At 49.6% G+C, this 16,996-nt stretch overlaps 1 protein-coding gene and 1 long non-coding RNA gene across 3 annotated transcripts in view; one reads left to right on the top strand and one right to left on the bottom strand.

The window, feature by feature from the left end:
• Hsd17b3 (hydroxysteroid 17-beta dehydrogenase 3) overlaps positions 1-16,996 on the top strand; it is a 30,264-nt gene that overhangs the window by 2,072 nt on the left and 11,196 nt on the right. For both annotated transcript variants that reach the window (XR_013429891.1, XM_078030546.1), the window contains exons 2-6: positions 927-973; positions 11,220-11,295; positions 12,645-12,752; positions 14,090-14,157; positions 15,803-15,838. Coding sequence is in view for 1 of the 2 variants with exons in the window: in XM_078030546.1 (XP_077886672.1) it covers positions 927-973; positions 11,220-11,295; positions 12,645-12,752; positions 14,090-14,157; positions 15,803-15,838 (335 nt within the window). In the remaining variant the exon portion in view is untranslated. The remainder of the gene's footprint in view (positions 1-926; positions 974-11,219; positions 11,296-12,644; positions 12,753-14,089; positions 14,158-15,802; positions 15,839-16,996) is intronic.
• LOC144369994 (uncharacterized) lies at positions 2,072-16,480 on the bottom strand. Its single transcript, XR_013429892.1, has 5 exons — positions 15,595-16,480; positions 9,346-9,529; positions 7,963-8,101; positions 6,279-6,993; positions 2,072-5,830 (listed from the first exon to the last, which is right to left on the bottom strand). It is a non-coding gene; the product is annotated as an uncharacterized LOC144369994 (long non-coding RNA).

Genomic DNA, 16,996 nt, shown 5'->3' with positions numbered 1-16,996 from the left:
TGAGTTCAAATCCTTTGGTCTTCAGTTTTAGCTGTGAGACCTTGATCAAATGAAGAACTTTCCTCTTTTTGAGCTTCCTCAACGATGAACAGAGGATCGTGACACCTTCTGGGCTTGTTTTGAGCATGCAATGAAGTCACACACCTATGACACTCAGAACAGTACATCACCATCATCACACCTGTCATTACCTTAACTATGCGGGTGATTGTGGAGCGGGGGTGGGGGGGTGGGCAAGATGTACAATAACCTTGAGTGGGTACCTTGGCCTTGAAATGTTGGTGTCAAGGTCATTCACGGGTGTGTGTGTACTTAATGCAGTGAATGTCCAAATTGGGACATTCCCGTGAATGAGGCTGATTCTGGACCTCATCACCAACAGCTCTGCAGTGCTGGAGACAAGAGGACTACAAGACCTGCTGGTCGTATGCTAATAGAAAGTTCTACGGAGGGCAAATTCTCCAAGTTCCTTCAGGCCACCGCATTCCCTCTGTGCATTTCTGTATTCTCCTCTTTGCTAGGTCCCTTATCTGTGGGGTGGGGATGGAGGCGGGGTGGAAGCACTGGGCCTGGGAGTGATTACAGGGCGCACTGCTTGCCCTTGACCATGTGGCGTCCCCTGTTTCAATCCTCAGGTCTGGATCCATTGTTTCCTGGCTGAGGCTCTCTGCACATTTCACAGCACATTTCTCATTGCCTCTCCAGGTCCTTAAACAACACAACAGCAAAGACACAAACCCCACCCTCAAAACAACTCGCCCTTCCCCCTGGAGGGTTCCTAGGGGTTGGCCAAGGGCTGGAAATTTGGAGCAGTGTGGAGCCAGGCGGCTGTGGGCATTGAGTATCCTAGACCCCAGGCTGGCCAGACAGGGTAGCCTAGGAGAAGGAGGAACGTATACAGATGAATCCTCTGTTCCCTTCTGCAGTGGTCACCGGAGCAGGAGATGGGATTGGAAAAGCATACTCACTGGAGGTAAGGGGCTTCTGCCATTTTTGTTTTTCCTTTGGGACAGAGTTTTGCTGGGTTGCCAGGCTGACCTTGAACTCCAGGGCTCAGGCAATCTGCTTGGGAGTGCCTGGGACCGTGGGTGTGTACCACTGAGCCGGTTTGGGATTGTCCTCTTAGAGACAATGTCCCGGTACACAACACATCGTGTGACACCCCCCCTCAAACACTAGTTCTCCACATATATAAAAGCAAGAGACGTTCCCTTAAGAAGGAACATTTCTATAGAAGACTAAAAAAATCATAATCTCATCGCCTGGACACTTTCTTTAAAATAACAAATAAACAAACCAAACCCACCCCCACCCCCAAAATAAATACAGCGGTATTCAAAGGTGACAGTTCCTTCCCCTAAGAATTATTTCAGGAATTTATGGGACATTGCTATTTTCCAATGTAACCGTGTCACAGCGTTCATGTGGTGTATACACTTAGGAACAATTTAAAGCTGGGCACGGTGGGGCACACCTGTGATCCCAGCAGCTCTGGAGGAGGCTGAGGCAGGAGGACTGTGAGTTCAAAGCCAGCCTCAGCAATGTAGCAAAAGGTCCTAAGCAACTCAGTGAGACCCTGTCTCTAAATAAAATAATAATAAAAAGAGGGTTGGAGATGGGGTTCAGTGGTCAAGCACCCCTAGGTTCAATCCCTGGTACCTAGGGGGGGAGATGGGAAGAAAAAGAAAAAAGGGACAAACACCCCCCCCAAATTTTAAAAATTATAAATACTCCCTTTTTATTTATGCTTCCCACACAGCTAGGGAAAATATTGCTTCAATAATTATTTGTGTGGGCAAATTGTATTACTTGTGACTTTAATTTTAATAGGTTAATATGCATTACAAAGTATTATGTGAAAAGAGCATCTGATGGAGCTCTTTGGGTGCGTTGCTCTATGCTTGCTTTTCTGCAGATAGACTTTTGTTTTGTTTTGTTTTATTTTTTTAGGTGTTGGGGAGGGAACTCACGGACCTGCAGGGATTTAGGCCAGGGCTCTACCTCTGAGCTACACCCTCTGCTCAGTAGATGGATTTTTTTAAAAAACATGCGCTCATAGCCAGTGTTGTTCCGTATACTATTATTATTGCAGATTCTACATTTTCATTAATTATTGTTTTCTATAATCACTATTCCTCTAATCACTGTAATTTCCTATAATTATCACCCATTTTGTTTCTTCCTCATTCTGTTAGGCTGACTTCTAGAACAATGGAAGAAACAGAAAGAATCCCGAAATCTTTATAAAAGGAAGTCTGATTAAAAAATCAATAGCCTCTTAAAAATACGATGAAAGATGTTTTCATTCACAGTAGAAAAACCAAACAACACTGGAAACAAACAAAATGAAATTACAGGTCTTTTAAAAAGAACACTGTAAGACTCTGTTGAGAAAGATGAGAGATTCTGAGTAAGGGAGAAAAAAATAACCACCTCTTTAAATAGAAGGATATTGAAAACCTTGCCATTTTCCTCAAGTTTGGCTCAAATCCCAGATTACACATGCCATTATTTTTTTAAGTGTCATTTTTTGGTTGTTAGCATTTTCTTATGTCAAAAACATAGTTTTTTAAGTGGGAGCATAATTTTCTATCGAATGGACGGATACTCTATAATTTCACATTCACTTACAAATTTTCTTCATTTTAGACAGAATTGGGAACATGCTTGTGAATGAATCATACACTTTTACGCTCATCTCCAGTTGTTTTAAGAGCTCATTTCCTCGCAGTGGGCTCGGTGGCTTGGAGATTTTGAACATCTTTAAGCCTCTGTGCTTTCCACTGACGTTAGGGTCATTTAACTTGTGAAAAAGGCCTGGGATTAGCTCAGGCTGTTACATCAAGCCACTGGACGCCAGTGGCTTAGCCGACACTGATGTTCACAGTTGTGGAGGCCGGGACATCCAGAGCCTCGGCTGTTCTGGTGGCCGGTGAGCCCTCTTCCTGGTCTGCAGGCGGTGGCTTCCCCGGGAGAGCCGAGACAGAGGGACAAGCTCTCTGTCTTCTCTAAGGACTCTGGTCCCAAGACGAGCTTCCCACCCTCGTGACCTGATTTGCACTTCCCAACCTCGCCTCTGAATAGGATCCTGTCCAGGGTCGGGATTTCAACGCAGGATGTTTCTGGAGGGACACAAACATTCAGTGCCTATGAAAAGTGGCACTCCCAGGAGTGTCATCCCCCCCAGAGATGGCATCTTAACTAAGCCCTGCTGTGAGAAGTGACGGGTGTCTTGGAGGCACTCGACAGACACTTGGGGATGAGAGTTCCCTGTGCTGGACTCAGGCATCTGCCCCTATTTCCCCCGAGGGTGGAAGCCAGTGACCTTCTGTCTCAAGTCTGCTTCTTTGAAGGTGAAGGGCGCCTCCTTGTTCTCACCTGGGACCTGCTCAGGCCAGTGGTGGCTGACCGTCCACAGACGGACGGGCTGTGGATTTGGGTGCTGAGGCTGGAAGGAGGCTTCAGCACCTCCTCTCCAAAGCCAAGTGTCTTCCACCCCCACGTCAGAGGGAAAGCCGTCCTTGTGGTCTGCACGAAGCCCGTGTGCTACCGTTTGGAATCCGAATGTCCCCAGAGGCCCCCGTCCCCTGCCTGTGGTGCTCTTGGGTGGTGGCAGAACCTTCCAGTAGGTTCTGGTGGAAGGAAACACTGACGTTCTCTTCACTCCCACTGTCTGGGTCTCTTCTTCATTCCCGAAGCGTCCTTTCTCGGGACACAGGCTCCGTAACTGACTGTCCTTTTCCGCCAGCAGACGGTCCCTCCCCTGGCCTCTGGGATTCCTTAGGACAGACCTACAGCCTTCCCTTCCAGAGACGGGGTGGCTTCTTCCTGCGCCAAGAGCTTTCCTGGGTCGGCAGTTTAGTGAGGATGTTTCTTGCCGTCGGGTTTCTTGGCTTTACCCTGTTCCCTGGGTCTCTTGAATCTTTGCGGGAATGTTCTGTGGGTTTTCGCGTGTTCACAATGGCTTGGCTGAAGAATTTTTAATGCTTCAAATCTGCTCAGATCATTCTAAAATCTGTGTTATCTCAACATTGTCACCTGATGATTTTCTTTTCTACCTCCGAACTAGACTTCTTAAAAACTTTTTGCATGATCAGTGACTGTTCCGTGAACCTTGGGCATTTTGGGTTTTGTGTGGAGACTGGGTCTCATCTGAATCTGCCTGCACTGGCCTACACTGACATTTCTTCAGTGTGGGGAGGAGGGGGTTCCACTTTTTCCCCTGCCAGGTAGGGTGGAGGCCCATGCTCTCTGCTTGGCCTCCGTTAAAGGTCGCAGCCTCCTTGCTCCTGCTGGTTGGGATGGGGGCGGGGTCCTGGCTCCCTCCTAGGTCTCTGCTGGTACCACTCTGGCAGAAGGGGCAGGAATGCCTCTTTGCTGTTCCCCACAAAGTCTCCAGGGATATTTGGGGGGATGGCCTCATGACCACTGTGTGTGGCTGACCATGAGCTCTGCTCTGTTATCATCCCAGGGGAAGAGAGAGAGGAGGGGAGTGAAGGGTTGGGTATTTGTTGGTCAGTTTTCCACTGCTATACCCAAATACTTGAGGCTGGGTTCTGTGAAAAGAAAAGAGGTTTATTTGGAGGCTGAAAGTCCAAACTTGGGTGGCCTTCTTGGTTCAGCTCTGGGGGACAAACCATACACAGACCACAGCACGTGACACTGGGTGGTGGTGGTGATGGCTCTTGTCACACGGTCCCAGGGTGGGAGTCTCCTCTTCCTCTCAGCCTGCTGGCAGGGGTGGGGCTGGGGCTGTGGTTTCCCCAAGGTGTCTGTTAAGGGGAGAGCAATTCTGTCTACACATTTTCTGTTTTGCTAGGATTTCCCTTTTCTTGTCCGTTGGATAGAAAGAGCAGACTTTTCTTGAGATTTCTATTTTATTTTTTTTACATTTGCACCTGTTGGCATCTCTGGTCTTCTGGCTTCTCCAGCAATAAATCCAAACTATGGGAAGCAAAGAGGAAGCCCAGGGACACCCCACTGTCCTGTTCTGCAGAGTCTCTTATTATCCAGGTTTTCAAGTTGCATGTGAGAGAAGGGATAAGGGAAGATGGTCCGTCTTCTGGAAGCCTGCTCCCCGCTGCCTCTTGGTTTAGTCTGTGTGCACATTTGGAGTCAGGCACTTGGAGCCCTGCTGGGAGCAGGTGGGAATGGGTGGGTGGGTGGCCTGGTGGCCCCCAGCCGTGCCCACTCTGCTCTCCCACCACGTCCCCTTCCTCCGCACCTGAACCCCAGGCCTTTCTCTGTCCCCGGCCACACAGAGGCAGCCCTGTCTTTCCTGGCCTTGCCACCCCCCGGGGTCCATCAGCCACAAACACCTGCCCCGACCCAGGCCCCAGAGCAGCAGGGAGAGCGAGGCCCTTCAGCAGGCCACGCCATGGCTGCTCAGGAGGGGCGGCGGTGGGCGGTGGGAAGCCGGGGCTCAGCTCCGCGTCTGCAGCCTGTCAGCCCCGACCTGGGCAGCAAGATGGAGTCCTGCTGACAAAGATGATGGAGTCCTTTGCAGACAAAGGGAACAATGGCCGCCCAGACAGCCAGCCTCTGGCCCCTCCTGGCCCAGGCCACTTCACCAGGGGCTCTGGGCTCTTGAGAGGAGGTGGCGGGCCACCAGGCAGACAGCGCCCTTTGTGCTGGAGATGCAAATCGTTTTCCACTTAGTGGGGGCTTCCCCTGGACGCTGACCCAGGGCACGGGGAGACAAAGGCGCCTGATTCCGCAGCACCCTTTACTCGATCCCAGCCCTCGAAGTTAAAATGGAGCGGCCACGTCTCGTGGTTTTCATTTGCATTTCCTGGGTGGAGGGTGAAGTCACGACACATGTATGTCGAATCTAAAGAGATGGAAAGAAGAGACCGAGAATAAAAAGAGCCACCGTCTCCTTGCCCAGATAAATCCTGCTAAGGATCAGAGAGGCGCAGCCTAGAGTTAGAAAACCGGAGCCTTTGGAAATGCACAGAAAGAGAAATACACCTGCCCCCTGCCCCACCCTGACCTGGGGCTCTCTGCGAAGGTGATAGAATTAGCGGGAGTTTCCTTCAGGAAACGGAAAGAGAAACCATCCCTTTTAGTGAAAGTTCAGAGAATCTTGACTCCCGGGGCAAGGGGCACCCCCAAGGGAGAGCGTGGGTGCCCTCAGAGAGGACGGGACAGTGTGCCTCTCCCGAGCTCCAGTTATATTGGGGATCCCACAGAAGCCTCCAGAGAGCCCCTCCCAGGTCCACCGTCAGCCTGGGCCCAGGTGACCTGTCATGGCAGGGGACTGGAGAGTCTGACGTTACCCTGCCGTCTGTCCAAAGTCCAGAGGCGGACGTGGGCAGGAATCTCTGGCAACTCGAGCTCACACCCGGGTGCGTCCTCTGCCGTCAGGCTGCTGTCCAGGGGGATGTGCCCGTAAAGACCGGAGGCCATCGCCAGGCTGGATGCGCATGTCTGTTTCACGGACCGCTTGTTAGCACGAGAGCTTGTAAGTTCTACTTTTTGTCACTCTGATGCGTGACGACCTGTCTTCTTGGCTGTCCATGACCAGAGAGTGCCGGAACCAAGTCACATGCTGAAAGGTGGCCTGGCGTCGTCCCTCCACCTCTGGCCACTTGGGGGGCATCTGGGAAGGCCCCCCACCTCTGCATGGCAGAGGGCCGTCCCCTTTCTTCTCAAGTCCTGCCCTGGCAGCTCCAGGTGAGGGACAGAGCCGGCCTAGAGTCACCGGGTAGCTCTGTCTGTGCCAACGCTGGGGAAACAGCCGCCAGCTCTTGGGACCGTCATCTGTGTCCTTTGCCGTGTGGGGCGACATCTCAGGCCAGTGAGAGTCCCCTTGATGTCTAAACGGCTCCGGCTGCTCCCCCTTCATCTGGCCTTCCTTGGAGACAGCAGCTTTCCGTTGTTTTCCGGTTCCTCTCGGAGGAACCCATGTTGTTCCTGGGCTGCTTGGCTTCCACCCTGGAATTTCTGACCCGGGCTGGGGCTGTCGTGAGCCCGTGACAGTGTGCCATGGCTCTGAGAGGCAGAGAGAAAGGGACAGTCACCCAAGAGTGCATAGCATTCATAGAGACCCTCCAGAGGTCACAAAAAATAATAATAGAGTCCTGTGTCCCTGGTCACCCAGCGTCCTTGAAGCTGCCTGTGTGTTATGCCTTACATTTCTGTGCCCTCACCCCACAAATGCAAACACCGCCACGAACGCTGTGTTACTAATTTCCTTGCTTTTTAATAGGACAGTTTTATTACACACATGTGCTCCCTTAAACCACACATGGGTTGGGTTGTTTGTTTTGAACCTCATGTAAATTGAGTCATAGGCATTTTTACAGTCTGTACTGTCTGTACTGTCTATGCTTTTGAAATCCATTCATGCTGATGTGTGTAGAACACGGTCCACTCATTTTCAGTGCTGTGTAGTATCCCACAATCATAACACTATAGTATTCCGATGTGTCCAGCTTTAGTTTTTCTTTCCTCTGTTGGCAGATATTGAAGTTGTTCCCTTTTTTTTTTTTTTTTTTTTTTGGTATGAACAGGTCTGTCTCCCAGAGGACAGGCACAGATGTGGAGACCACACCACAGTCAGATCTGATCTGATCATTACATACTGTGTATACGTACTGACCCATCACACTGTAAAATTGCTAGGATTCAATTTAAAAAATTTATATTATAAAGCAAAAAAAAAATGTTGTCAGTTCTCAGCTGACCCTATTCCTGGTTGAGATTTCAGATCTTGCCTATCTGTTTTCCAGCAAGCAAGAGTTTAGGGGTTGGGTTCTGTCTTCGCTGTCACCTTTCCTGTGGATTTGTTTGTCTAGAAAAGAATCCTTTCCCATGGTTCGGTAAGGACTTTAGGGGGTAGCAAAACTGGCTGTGTACGCACTCTCCTCTCTCCTTCTCTGTAGTGTAGACCCAGGCTGTGTCTCTAATCACACCCGACATTGATTCCCCACCACTTTGCTGGAGACCTGTCAGTCTTACCACTGATCCCGACAGCCAGCTTTCCAAACCACAGGGTCTTCTGCAGGGTTCACACGGCCCACTTCACCAGCTGCCGTGTTCCTGAGGTTTAGCCGGTCCACGTCCCTGTCAAATGTCTGTGTGCTGCATCCCACAATTCCTGCAAGACAAACGAACATCTCCTGTCACCTCCCACAGAGACCCTTCCACACGAGCCTTTCACCTAGGCAATCCGGGGTTGGACCCCTGGTGTCTTCCTGAGGAATTCGACCTTTCACGAGTTTCAGTTCTGGTAGTGCTTACTTGCTTAACACCCATTTTGATTCACGTTAATAAAGCTGTGCCTTTTTCTCTTTGGTTTTTGCTTGCTGCTTGTCTGTTCGTGCAGCTACGTTGGGTGATCATGGATGATAAACACGTGTTGCCCAGATCTGGGGAAGGCCAAGATCAGGCAGATCTGGGGTCTCCCTGGGGCCCCTTCTCTGCTACCGAGATGGCGGCTCTGGCTGGTCCTTGCCCAGTGAAGAGCAGAACCAGGCTGCTCTCTGAAGCCGTCCTGTAAGGGCATCGATCAGGACCTAATCACCTCCTGAAAGGTCGCACCTCTTAATACCATCAAACCCCAGCGTAGGAGTTTTGGAGACTTACACATGTAGATAGTTTAACTATATTATGTCGTTCACACGTGTGTATGATTTACATACACATGAACATGTATGTCTACATATGTGTACACACACACGCACACAAACACACACACTGATCATCTAGATCTACCCTGAGGTGTCACATGGCTTGCAGGAGATGCTGTGTGACGCCGTAGCACTGTCTCTCCTGGTCAGCCTATTAAAGTCATATAAGGGGGAAAAATAACACTGGAAATTAAGGGAATGGAAACATTGAAATAAGATAGGCTACTGGAACAGCTCCACAGACACGCCAATGCATGTTACTTGGCTAAATCTACCCGTCGGTAACAGAGACTCAGGTGAAGCTAAGAAAACAAAACCCAATGTTGAAGGAAGGTCGAAAAATGGAGGAGTGGGAAAAAGTCAGCTTGGAAAACGCAAACCACAAAAGAGGACTCGGAGCAATGTCCATACCCGACAAGATGTAACTCAGGACAAGGAGTGGTGAAGGAGGAAAATCACATTGATAACACTCAGGTCACTGGTCTCGAACTTATTCTATTCCTGCCAATATTATGTCGAAATATAAATATGATATAAATATAAACAGAATCTAAACAAAATAGAAATGATTGAAAAATCCACCACACGGTGGGGGATCATCATGTCTTTTTCAGAAATGGAAATAGGAAGAAATCTGAAGTACAACCAGGGTTGTAAGGTAGCAGGACTCTCGGGACCAGGAGGCCTGTCCCCATTCAGGTCCGTCACTAACCTGCTGCTCACTGCGGTTCCTCTCGGCCTCGGGCCTGTGGCCTCTGACCCCTCTTAGGTGAAGAAGGTGCTGTGCTTTGCTTCCAGATACAAATGTGGTTCCAATTCCATGGGGACCAGTATCCAGGTTCTTTCAGTCCCCGGCATGTTGGACACCTGAGCCACGTCATGCCTACTCCTTTCCCCTGCCCCAGAGGCCACCAAAACAAACAAACAAACAAACAAACAAATAAATAAAATAACACAGGATAAAAATGGTATGCTGGTAATTCACACATGCTCAGCCACACTGATAATTGAAAAAAACAGAAATTAAAACAATGAAGGGCTACATCAGGTTGAAAAAGGTGTGAACATCAAACAGATCTTAATGAGACCGTGGAGGGACGGCGATGATCATGCTGTTGATGACACAATATGAAGGGAGGGTGGTTTGACAATAGTATTCAAATTTGACAAGCATGTAGCCCGTGACGTGGCGATTCCACCCGTCCACTCCAGGAATCAATGTCTACAGACACGCCAAGAAGGGCTTCTTCTGTAGTGACACTGGCAGTAGGAAAATTTGAAAATAACCTAGGTGCTCAGCGAAAGGGGAACTACAGAACACTAGGAAGCAATGAGGAAAGAGTCACGTGGTCCTTCAGGGCCCAGGGTGGAGGTGGATACAGCCCCAGAGACAAGACCCATCATTAAGGGAACGTTGCAAGACCATAGTTAAGATGTCAGTTATGGAGGATTTGGAGACATTGATCCCCCAAAGCCAACTTTCACTCCTATCTGTACCTATACATGCCACAGGTGCAGGGAAGTCGGAGCAGGATCCATGCCGCACCGGAGGCAGAGGAGCCATGTGGGGAGATGGGACTAGGGGACATTGGGACTCTTTTTGCCTTGGTGTTGTTTGAATCTTCTACAACGAGAATGTAGCTCTGGGGTTAACAATGCAGTTTGCTAATTAAAATAGAAAAAGATGTAAATGTTAAGGCTCCAACTCCGGAGATTTTTTTACTTGGATGGTTTTGGTGGGAATGGGTGGATCTTGGCGGCTCCCCAGGTGGTCCTGACACCTGGGCCTGAAGAGTGCACAGGAGGGTCCTGGGGGCCACATAGTCAACTCTATAACTCGGCTCCTTCCGTGTTTTCGGGAACATACAATTCTTTATTAAAATCACAGCCAAGAAACATTGTTTTAAATTGTGGGGCGCTGTCCTAGACCCAGCTACCGGATGCAGCTGTCCCTGGGTGCCTGAGCAGGACTGGTAACCCTGTTGTCACCAAACACCACGATGCTCAGATCTTTTACACAAGACGGCACAGTACTTTGTCTGAGATCTATACACATCCTCTGAACATTTCAAATCATCTCCAGGTTACTGAAATGGTTTTTTAAATACCATACAATATGATTTAGGGAAAAATGACGAGGGAAAGAGGTCTGTACATGCTCAGTACAGACATGATGATTCTCTCCCCAATATTTCCAACCTGTGATTGGTTGACTCCACTGACGTGGAACCCCAGAATCTGGAGACCTGGGTACAGTGTACGGTCCCTAATGGGATGAGTTCCTATGCGCAGCGAACCCCACGTGTTCCAGACGTTGGGCCTGTAGAAGAAAAGCATTTATGGTAGTTCCTGGTACAAACGTCACATGTGACAAAGCACCGGTTACTATGGCGATGCCGCTGTCAGCCCTGTCCAGGGGACCGTGTTGCCCATCACTCAAACTCTTTGTCCCTTCTGCATGGTGAAGCCTGGAGAAACAAGTACCGCAGCCCATAACCCAGAGAGACAGCTGGGACCAGTCCACCTGGCCAGCAAGCCTCCTGCCCCACTGATTAACGTCTTCATCCTTCCCCTTCCACCCCCTAGTTGGCAAAATGTGGACTCAACGTGGTGCTTATCAGCCGGACCCTGGAGAAACTGCAGGTCCTTGCCAGGGAGATTGGTGAGTGATGCCCCAAACAAGGGAGGTGCTCATGGAGCCCCCAGCCCAGCAGGCCCTGTCCTGCCTGTGGACTCCCAGTCGGGCGTCTGCAGCCTGGGGTGACCTTGGTGCCAGGGAGAACCCAGTTTATGAGGTGAAGCTCAAGGTTGAAGGCGCAGGCTTTGGCTCATCGTGGATTCGTGGGCTGGGGGAGGCAGGCAGAGGCTCAGGCACAAGTAGGTCCACCATCTTGTCTGACCCAGGGGCTTCATGCTTAGGACGATGTCTGCTCTCGCAGAGGTCTCAGCTGCTTGGTAGCTTCTGCGGTTCTTTTCAAAAGCAGGATCAGTGTGAGGGCCTTCCTGTGTCTCTGCCTTGCTCCTTGCAGGAGGGTGAGTGAGAAGGTTTCCTGGTGCTCGTCAGAGTTTTTTAAAAAAGATCTGATCAAGGGTTGCCATGTCTGGTTGCGAGAGTTGTACACCGTACAACCCACAGAGGCAGCTCTTATGCCAGAATGTTTTATTAAGATGATTTGCTTAGAAGTATCATGAGTTAATATCGACCATATATTTCCCTTGGGGTGTTGGAACTTTAGTACTCGTTAATGTATTAATGAATAAGCTTTCTAATGCCAAGGGATGGGTCTTCGATTGTGAAGATTTGCGAGGGCCGTGGCAGGCTGTCTGGGATCGGCCATATCTGTCCGGGGAGGTTTGGGACGGGGTGGACGTGGGAGTTGGGGCTGTGCAGTCACTCCCAGAAGGCTCAGTGACCTTAAACTGTTGAATTCCGCTTTTGTTCTGCGTCTGCCGATTAGAAGTAACTTTTGCTCAGACCCAGATACTCTTGAGGGCTTTCCCCACAGGGTAAACTGTGCTTTTCATGATCCTTTTGGGAAGCAAGCAGTGTCTTCAAGAGAATCCCATTTCCCCAAACTGCCTCACGCTGGCTCCTCAGCACAGTGGGCCTCACTCCCTCCCAAGGGAAAGGGATCTCACCAGGGGACGGCTGAAGTGTCTGAGGCTCCGTCCTCCGCCCCAAGACCCCTGGCACCAGGCACGCCAACAGAGCAGTGGACAGCCCTGGGGCCAGATGCTGGCTTCCCTGAGCCTCGGCCTGCGGTGGCACCTGGGGACAGGGCTGACTTCATGCGGGAGGGAGATTAAGACAGGACATGGCTCAGGCAAGGGCTCCAGTGCTGGACAGACGGGGGCTGGTGGGACCCTGCGGAGGGACCTGACCCTGAGCAGAGGCCGCATCCGATCTGGCTTTGGCTGCTTAGGGACCGTAGGAGGGTGCCCGGAGCTTCAAGGTCCAGAGAGGGACTTGCACGCTTGTTCCTTAAACATCCCACCTTGGCCCTCACGCAGAGCGAACCACAGGGAGCCGTGTGAGGGTGATCCAAGCAGATTTTACCAAAGATGACATCTATGAGTCGATCAAAGAAGAACTGAAAGGCTTAGAAGTTGGGATTTTAGGTGAGTGCATTGCAAAATGCCAAGCTTGGGATGCCGCAGTGAAGACAATCATCTTTGATGACGCTCAAGTATTTCTTGGTAGCTTAAACCTAACCCACGACTGTGTTTTAAGCTGCAGCATGAAAAGGATCATTCTGCAGCCATCACAGGATTCAAAAATTAATATATGGTCGAGGGACGCGTCAGACTTCCATATTCTGACCTTCCAAACTAGATTTTTTAATACGAAAGTGAATTTTCTTTCACAGACCTGACGTTGATGTTTGATACCAAAAAGCCATCCCAGAAACACTGACCTGAAGGAATTGGGTCAGCAAACAGACGCAGGAGGTGTCGTCCACCAAGCAGAGCCAGTGTGGTGGTTGGAGAGCTCACGTCTTTTGCTTTCAGAACACAAGACAGTATTTTTCTGTAATGATTTATAGAGAAGGTATCTTCTAGCCACATGCCAAGTGCAATATTTGTGCTGTACACAGAAGAAAGTAAGATTTGGTTTCTAAACTTCCTGCTGAATTTAAAAGATAATTACATTTTCACGAGTAAAAATGGGAAGCATATCATTGCAGAAAAGTTGGAAAGGATTGGAAGACTTAGGCACATAAAAGAAATATGAATTTCTTTCTTTTTTTTCTTTCTTTCTTCTTCTTCTTCTTCTTTTTTTCCTGGACTGAACCCAGGGTGCTCTACCACGGAGCCACATCCCTACATCTTTTTATTTTTTATTTGGAGACAAGGTCTCACTAAGTTGCTCTGGGCCTTGCTAAATGGTGGAGGCTAGCTTTGAACTTGTGATCCTTCAGCCTCAGCCTCCTGAGTTATTGGGATGACAGGCATGGGCCACTTCACCCAGCTATGGATTTCTTAAAATCCCCCAAATCCAAGATAGCATCTTGTTGTGCATTCTTCCCAACCTATATACATGTTTTCAAAACTGGGATCATATGTACATGCATTTTGTAACATGAAAAAAAAAATCCACTTGTATCACAAATGTCTTCCCGTGTCTATAAAATTCTCAGCAGCCATAGTTTTTCTTAAAATTTTTTTATTGGTTCCTTTTAGTTACACATGACAGCAGAATGTCTTTTGACTTGTCACACCGACACAGGGCCTAACCTCGCATCTTGTGGTAGCAGCCATGGTTTTTAGTGACTGGGCTGCAGACCGACCTGCCCTGGTCTGGTTCGCGGGCCTCCTGTTACGGACGACGTGTTTTCTGCCATCTGTTCCCTTACTGCAGTCAAATCCTGTCGCATTGAACAACGTTGTATGTGGATATTTTTGTCCAGGTTTCTTCAGGCTCTTCTGACCCATTCTTGTCTTGTGTCTCTGGTCAGTCAACAACGTTGGGATGCTTCCAAACCTTCTCCCGAGCCGTTTCCTCAGTGTGACGGATGAGATCCAGGTGGGCCGTGTTCTCCCCTCCCAGGTACACAGGGAACAGGATGAGCACAGGTGACTATGTGCCGCTGGACGATCATTCTTTGGGGACTCTGTGCCCTGCTTTATAGAAGAGTAACTATGCCCAACAAATTCAGGGACAGTATGATGTACCTGGGAGCTGCCAACTCTTTGGCTCTAGTCTGTTTCCCTAAATAATAAGATTTATTCAAGTTTCAGCGCAAGGGGTGTACAGCCATCCTCCGTATCTAAGGGGGTCTGGTTCCAGGGCCCCCTGGGACATCAAAATCCATGGAGGGCATGGAATTTGCATACAACCTGCACAAATCATCCAGTATGCTCTAAGACTTCCCTTATACTTATGTCCTGCACATAGCTGTTATACTATATTGCTTAGGAAATAAGGACAAGAAAAAGTCTGTATGTGTTCAGTCGGGTGCAATTATTTTTTTGATATTTATTTTTTAGTTGTAGTTGGTTGGACACAGTACCTTTATTTTATTTATTATTTTTATGCGGTGCTGAGGATCGACGCCAGGACCTGGCACGTGCTAGGCGAGTGCTCTACCGCTGAGCCACAACCCCAGCCCCAGGTGCAATTTTTAAAGAAACAATTTTGATCCATAGCTGACGTGGAGCCTGTGAACATGGAGGACTGATTGTGTCTGACTCAGACTCTGTGGTTGGAGGTGCTGTATGCTCAGTGATCTCGGCTCAGGCCCACGGCTGTCGGTGTGGTCAGGGGTAAATGTTCTGCATTGAACAGTCCTCAAAGGCAGGCCACTGGCCATTCTCATGGCCCTGAGCTGTGAAGTCATGGGGTGCGCCAGTAGCTCAAGGAGGTGTGCCTTTGCACGCCCGTAATCCCACCCCTACACTATGCCTCTGCACACCTATAATCCCAGCATCCTGGAGGCTGAGGCAGAAGAATCACGAGTTCAAAGCCAGCCTCAGCAACTTGGCAAGGCCCTAAGCAGTTCAGTGAGACCCTGTCTCTAAGCAAAATATTAAACAAAAGGGCTGGGGATGTGGCTGAGTGGTTAAGTGCCCTGGGTTCAATCTCCCTGGTACCAAAAGAGAGTATTGTGTCACATGTTGTTGCTGGCCCAGGAAAAGATCCAAATTCAAAGTGTGTTTTCTGCCACACAGGTGTTGGTTTTGCACCTGTGAAGGTGAACCATCCTGAGTCAGGAATCCTCGGTATCTTACTGTGAAAAAATATATTCCTCCTAATTTTTACAGCAGACTCTTAATTGATTTCTATCTGGGCTGGGTGCCGTGGCACATGCCTGTCATCCCAGCAACTTGGGAGGCTAAGGCGGGAGGATCTACAAATTCGAGACCAGCCTCTAAGAAATCAAAAGGGCTGGGATGCGACTCTGTGGTAGAGAGCCCTGGGTTCAATCCCTGGTTACACTCCCTCCCCAGCCCCAAGCCATACCTGGGTAGAATCGTCGAGTGACTGTCAGATGTTACTGGATTCTGGAGCTCCCTCGCTGGACGGCAGTCAGGAGCCTCATATGAAGGCTGAGGTGGAGGCTCCCACTGGCCGTTGTCCTTTGCCCACTCGTGGTTCCCGAGCCCTGAACCCTTCCTGGGACGATTTCCCTGCTGGTCGGCTGATGTGTGGTTGTGATTTCTTATTTCAGAGCCTCATCCAGTGCAACGTCACCTCCGTGGTCAAGGTACGTGGTGCCCCTGTGCTAATTGAACCGTGGTGGCCGTTGGAATTCGGAAGTGCAGGGGAAGTGTCCCCCCCCCCGGCCCCAAGGGGGAGGACGGCCTGAGACACAACCTGGAGACTCTCTCTCTCTCCAGTATCTGCAGCCTGTTTCCACATTCAGTTTGGTCACGCGTGAGGCCTGTGATGCTGGGACTTGTTCAGAATTCCAGGGACATTTAAAAAGTTTAAACGCTTTCTCTGATTCGAGGCTTTGTAAATAGACTAAAGTTCACTCTGTTGGGGGAAATGCCAGAGGGCTCGACTTAGGTTTCCTGGACTTTTGTGGTTCAATGTGTATTTACTGAGTTGAAGTTCAAGGTCATCTATCCCATTGTCTTCTCTTCCCCAAGGTTTTGCTTTCCACAGTCTTAGTTATCTGTGGCCCACCCTGGTCCACAAATATCAAATAGAAAATTATATATACATACCAGGGATTGAACCCAGGGGTGCTTAACCACTGAGCCACGTGCCCAACCTTTTTGTTTCATTTTGAGGCAGGGTCTTGTAGAGTTGCTGAGGGCCTCGCTAAGTTGCAGAGGCTGACCTTGAACTCGATATCCTCCTGCCTCAGCGTCTGAGCTGCTGAAGTTATAGGCGTGTGCCACCATGCCAGGCTGGAAATTCCGTATTTTGAGGGAGAAAGAGAGAGGGAAGGCACATTCGCATTACTTCTACCCCAGTGTGCTATTGTAATTGTTCTGTTTTGTCACAGGGGCTGTTAATCTCTTACCAGGCCTAGTTTATAAGTTAAACTTTACCGTGGCGCATGGAGGGGTAGTTCTACCCTTGATTTCAGGCTTCCACTGAGGGTCTTGGAGGGTATCCCCACAGGTCAGTGGAGACGACTGTATTCAGACCCCAGCGAGGCGGCTGATTGGTTGGTCAGCACTGGGCAGGTCACCCAGCTCCCTGAGCCCCAGATTCTGCCCCTGTTACTAAGGCGTGCTGGAGCAAGCCCTTAGGTGCAGTTTGCCTGGAAGCCTTTGGCTCTTCAGCTGCGTTCTCAATTTAGGTGACTCCCCCAAAGCTGCCCTGTACTATGTCTTTGCATGGAGAAGAAAGAGGCGCCCCTCTTGGGACAGACAGTTTAGGAAAGGTTCCTCTTAAGAATGGACGCAGT

The sequence above is a fragment of the Ictidomys tridecemlineatus genome, chromosome 13, assembly GCF_052094955.1.
Source record: "Ictidomys tridecemlineatus isolate mIctTri1 chromosome 13, mIctTri1.hap1, whole genome shotgun sequence".
In the NCBI taxonomy this organism is placed as follows: Eukaryota; Metazoa; Chordata; class Mammalia; order Rodentia; family Sciuridae; genus Ictidomys; species Ictidomys tridecemlineatus.
This window is presented reverse-complemented; position numbering and strand designations above follow the sequence as displayed.